The sequence below is a fragment of the Buceros rhinoceros genome, unplaced genomic scaffold (assembly GCF_000710305.1).
Source record: "Buceros rhinoceros silvestris isolate BGI_N320 unplaced genomic scaffold, ASM71030v1 scaffold13277, whole genome shotgun sequence".
Classification (NCBI taxonomy): Eukaryota; Metazoa; Chordata; class Aves; order Bucerotiformes; family Bucerotidae; genus Buceros; species Buceros rhinoceros.
In genome coordinates this window covers 38532-44115 of record NW_010421691.1, presented here as the reverse complement: position 1 = coordinate 44115, position 5584 = coordinate 38532, and the positions used below count along the sequence as shown (strand labels likewise).

The 5584-nt window shown below is 49.2% G+C and overlaps 1 protein-coding gene across 1 annotated transcript in view; it reads left to right on the top strand.

The window, feature by feature from the left end:
- ANTXR2 (anthrax toxin receptor 2) overlaps positions 1-4946 on the top strand; it is a gene marked incomplete at its 3' end in the record, with an annotated part of 60336 nt that extends 55390 nt beyond the window's left edge. Inside the window, exons 14-15 of the mRNA XM_010139788.1 lie at positions 3543-3710; positions 4866-4946. Of these exons, the coding sequence (XP_010138090.1) occupies positions 3543-3710; positions 4866-4946 (249 nt within the window). The remainder of the gene's footprint in view (positions 1-3542; positions 3711-4865) is intronic.
- Between the last annotated feature and the right edge of the window lie 638 nt (positions 4947-5584).

The following is a 5584-nucleotide window of genomic DNA, read 5'->3' as shown; positions in this document are numbered from 1 at the left end:
TTTCCATCAAGCTAATGAGAAAGAGAGTGAGAGCCTTTTCTGAATGTTTTGGAGGAAATTACAGTGAAACATAACTCCTCCAACTGCGGGCCAGCCAAATGCGCTGACAATGGCGACGCTAAGGAGAGGCTCGATCCTGGAGGAACTCACAGCGACAACAGTGCCTGTCTTTGAAGAGACACGATAGCATCATGTTAATTAACACAGAATGAAGATCGTGCATCCTTATGGGCATGTCCTTATGTCAGATTTTATAGTCAAGTCGGCTGTTACAGAATGTGCAAAGCAGTTCTCTGCAGTTTCCAGCTTCAGTCTAGGGAACTGTCTGAAATACCCACCTAGGCCATACTGATGTGCCTGGATGGAATTTTACAGCTATTGGGCTAAGAATCAGCTTTGCCCGAGTTCCTCCTAAGGCAGCAGAAGACCATGCAAGTTGAAAGCTGCGTTGCTTGTGTGGGTTTCCTTCAGCCATTCAGAATAGCTGACTTAGAAGAGCTTCAGATTTTAGGAAAAGAAAACATTTTGTGCAGTGCTTTTCAGAGGCAAACTGGAAAGCACTTGGCAACGTAAAGGATGACAAGCTTGGATTGCTAACAGCAGCCATGGTGAGCCTCCAGGAGTTGTTCCTGGAGGGCTCCCAGGGTTTATCATTAGTTTGTAAATGGGATCTTGCGCAATGAAGGAGAAACCCAACAGATACCTCACAAACACAAGAAATGTCAGTGCCATAAAGAAATGCCAGTGCCATAAAGAAATGCACGTTCATCACGTGGCAAAAATACAGCATTTCCTCTTTAAAGAGTGCAGAAAGTAACAATGAGGTTAGAAAACGTTTCCCTCTGTACTAGGAATTCTGTGCAGGACTGAGGGCCACGCACAGAAGCCAACTGAAATTGCTGGCAGCGCAATCACGGGCTCCTGAAAGTCCCTCATTCTGTGGAGCTGTGTCCTTGTCCTCTGGGAGCTGAGAGTGCCAGCGGATTGCGCGCTGCATCCTGTGTGCCTCAGCATTTGAACGTGGTGCTTTACCCCCGTCCAGCAGCGTCTGTAGCAGTGGGGCAGAGAGCCCACTCCCCGCCGTTTGCACAGAGCGGTGTCAGACTCGAACTGCTCAGCAGCTCTGGAGCGCGCTACTCGGTGCTGAACCAGCGCACAGCAAGGGACGGAACGGGAGCAGTCTAACGAGACGGTGTGAAGGAGAGCGGGTCACAGGGAGGTTACTCCTTACCTGACAGTGAAAATGCGCCTTCTGTGCTGTGGCCAGCAAAAAACTTGCTGCTCTAGTCAGTACATTTCTTCCCTGTTTCCAGTTCATGTGGTAATGCAGTCACTTATTTTTTATTGCTTCTCTGTGCTCTATTCTTCTGCCGTTCCTCCAGCAGCTTGATTGTTCTGGCAGCTTCCTTGCACAGAGAAAAGGAGAGAATGAACCAGGAAACTTCCACTTCTGCTCCTGTCCTACTTCCCTTCGCTTACTGTGTTCCCTTTCGGGGCAGTTACACCTCCACTCCTGCCTTCCCCGCTACCCTCGCCCCTCTGCGACAGCCCAGAATAATTTAGGCAGTGTTGTTCACTCTTCCTAGATCTGTCTTCTGGCTTGGCTTTAAAGTTTTATGGTGTCATTTCCAGACCCCACCCATTACAGACAGTAAGTTTTTATGTCAAAGTTACGTTGTCAGACTCCACAAATTCTGGCTTCTTCTAGGTGAAGTTGCTTTTTATCTGTAGGAGAAGGTCATTTTATCAGTAAGGAACCCACCATCTATCTCTAAATGGTTTTAACAGTATTTAAAATACATTTTAACAGCCTCATAAAAAACACCATAAAAGTACCATTGATCACAGTGAAAGATACAGATGCATTTTAATGACTCAGCAGGGCCTACTTGGACATGAAAGCCCATTCTGGTATTGCAGAGAGAGGGTTCCCCAGCGAGAAGAAGAAATCACTAAGCAAGCCAAACAGTAGAGTTCAAAGTGACAGAGAGGTTCACAACAATCCCCTCCCAAGAACGCCGGGCTGTATTTTAGCAGGGTGAGTGACAGGATCGCAGACCAGAAGACGTCCTGTCACACCTCACTGCTCTCCTTCTCTACACTGAGGTTTCGGTGGTAAAAACCACTCGCTGCTGCTGCTAAAATGACGAGATTTCCCTCCAGGGTATTTCATTTCTCTGAAGGGGGCTAGACTCTGCTGGCCTACATTATTTTCCTTGCTTTCTGCGTATGAAGCTGAGGATGAAGAAGTCAGGCTGCTCCCTTCTCCCACCCTATGGCAGAGTTATCTCGGCACATTAGAGCATGTCCCTGGCAAGACCTGGAACGGTCCTGTCCCTCCCTGGGGGTCACAGAGGGAAGACCTGGGCCATGGCATCTTCCTGGCGAGCCCCGCCGTTGTTCTGTCTGCTCCCCAAGTGCCTGAGTGGGCAGGTAGCAGGGCCAAACTGACAGGCACCTACCGAGCACTGTGCGGGGATGCTCTAATTCTTCCCCTCAGGGTGGAAGATGGGTCTTCTCTGATTTTTCTTACTGGGACTCTTCTCTTTCCAAGCCTGGCATCTCCACTCAGGGGTCCCTGAAAAAGACAAGGATGTTGGTGGCATCCTGTAGTACCGCTTACCTGTTTCCCAGTAACAGTGACGGTGACTCAGCAGCGTGTCATGTTTACGCCAGATGTACTGTCAGAATTTAGTTTCCTGGTTGAGGTGTAGCAGCTCCTCCTCGCAGGCTAGGCTGCAGCTGGTGGCAGGACAGAGAGAAGCCTTACACTGAAAATAGTCCGGAACTTTCAAACTCCAGCCACAGCTTTCAGATGCTCTTTTTGGATGACCAAGATCACTGTAACAAGACAAATCACCTCTCTCAGAGGGGAGGTTTCTTCTGTATTTCCTCTTTACAGCATAGCAACTACAGCCTTGTATGGAAGTGGAGAGAGGTGCTTGTCTCACCACCAGCAATAATCAGCTTTCCTCTCTCTTTGAACCCTCTGTATATACTTTGTACACTTGTGGCAGTGATAAAATACATGTTGTGACACGTCTGACAGGTTTACTCCTTCATCTGCGTCTTCTCCAGTTTGGTTCTTCTTGCAGAACCACTCAGGAACCTGAGCAGTTGCAGGGAGCTTCTGCTACACCTTGCTCAAGAACCGCCTTTAAGCTTTAACCAGGGTTCTCGACGAACAGGCTGCGTTAGGGAATCTGGGGCTGTCCTCAGTCTGGTATTGTAGGGTAAATCAGAACTGGAAATGCTATTTTTACATCATTAATTAGAGAAGATTCCCCAGATTTGCTGTCTCCATAACAGCCTGTGTCATACATGGTATAACTTCCTTTCAGTATCTCTTGACTTTTTGTTACAGAGGCTTGTAGTGACAAACGTACTTAACTAAGAACGCTTGTCATCACAGTGAAGAGGGAACAGACTCCTCAGTACCTCCCCCTTGTTTTCTGAACTATTTCAGCTGCTGCTGGTATTTGCAGCAGTTTCCTCCTCCTCTGCATACAGCGCATTCACGTCTGCGCTCTGCTTTTACGCAGGTTCGCTGGGGTGATAAAGGATCCACTGAAGAAGGGGCGAGATTAGAAAAAGCAAAAAATGCTGTGGTGAAACTCCCAGAAGAACCAGAAGAACCTTTTCATCCTAAACCACCTAAACCAAAGCCTACCTCACCGCCCCTTCAGGAGAAGTGGTACACGCCAATCAAGGTAATCTTTGTACTCTTTGGGGTCGTATAACCTGGCAGTAAAGGCTGGATCTCTGCGGCCTTTCCAGTCCTCGGCGTGCTGAACGGAACGCTGTTTTTGGCGTATTCCCCTTCAAGCACAGTGTACTATTCTCAAAGCGGTAGTGAATTACTCTCAGAGCAGTTTTTCGCCCCAAATGCAGTACTTCATCATTACGCTGCATTCTGTTACCCTTCCCCAAAAAGGGGCGTATCGTACAGTACAAGCTCTGAAACCGATGGCAGTTTTACTGGCATTTGGCCTTTCTCAGCGTATATCTAATTAGGCCTAGAACGACTCAGTTTGTAGCTGTTACACTAAGTTTTAAATTCATTACCAAGAAAAGCACACAATTACAGAAAACAATATAACACAAGAAGTCTTGACAATTGAGTGAAACATAAAAACTAGCAGAAAATAAAGACATTTTCCTCCGTCAATGGCATGAGTCACTTGCAAACCTGTCACAAGCTCTTTTTTAAAACGGAAGGTGGGTCCTTGCTCTAAGCATGTAGGAGCAGAGAATGCAGAGGGTTACCAGAGCGTACGGAGACACCTATTCTGTCCTCACCACTCCCTGTAAGTCATTTCTGACCATCAGCAGGTTCTGAAGACCTGTTGTCCACCCCCACACACACAAACCCTGCAGACCATCCGTGTGGAGCAGGATGCTTCCGACAAGCAGCAGAGCTGCTGTATGTGTCCTGCACGGTCCCTGTGACCCTGCTGCTTTTACTACCTGCAGAACTTACCGCGCAGCACAGATCACCTCTGCTCTGTGCCGAGCCGGTCCGAGGCTTCTCGAGAGGGATAAGCTTGCTGTATCCATCTGTAAGAACAAATGCATTTACGTGGGAGAGGCCCAGCCCAAGGCACGGGCAGATACACACCGTGCTTCCAGATGGCTCAGAAGCAAGCGTGGCTTAGGTACTGGCCCCTCCACTCCCAGCGGAGGTGAGTGCAGCCCCCAGCGTTCGCTGCTGGAGAGAGCAGCACCACAGCTTTGTGGGGTGGGTATCACCACCCGAGCTTACCTGCGCTTGTTGGGATCTCCTGGGGCAGTAACTTGGAGGGGGTGGCATGCTCTCCTCAGACTGACTTTGCCGTCCTGACAGCCCGGTTGTTGTGTTGCTGCAGGGTCGACTCGATGCGCTCTGGGCGCTGCTACGAAGACAGTACGACAGAGTCTCTTTGATGCGGCCACAGCAAGGAGATGAGGTTGGTGCAGGGCGCGCGTATCCGCTGAGGTCGGCAAAGTGGGCAGGTTACCGGCAGGCTTCAGAAGTCGCTGAAGGCGGCAATGCCACGTCCTTACCTAAAGAAAGCACTGTGCATGGGGGAACAAAGGGCGCTCAGAGCTGCATCGCACCAGCCAGAAACGGAGCAGAAACCCAGATCTCCTGAAAGCAGAGCGAAGAGTTCTGCGTTGTGTGTGCATTCGGCTGGAAAACAAAATCACAGCGCGTGCTTCGTTCAGGGTGAACGCTCTGTAACAAATACCCAGACCTCCCTCATAACCAGCTCTTGGTGAGAGCAGTCTCCATGCTAAAACCACATCAAATTTCAGTGACCACCAGTAACTTCCCGGCAAGTTGCCCCAGGTAGCTTTGCACTTCACCCCCAAAGACAACCGACGCAGGAAAAAGAGGTGAGGAAACACGTTTCTCAGACAATCCTTTCTTCTGGTACACTTGAGACCCACATAGACTGCTGTGGCTGGGAAGCAGGGGGGTTACTCAGCCTTTTATAGTGAAGCCAGATGGTGTGTATCTGGCTGTTACTCCTTGAGAAAGTACGACTGTAAATCTTAGCGTTGCTCTCAGGAACTGATTGACCCAGGTATTTCAGATCCACTG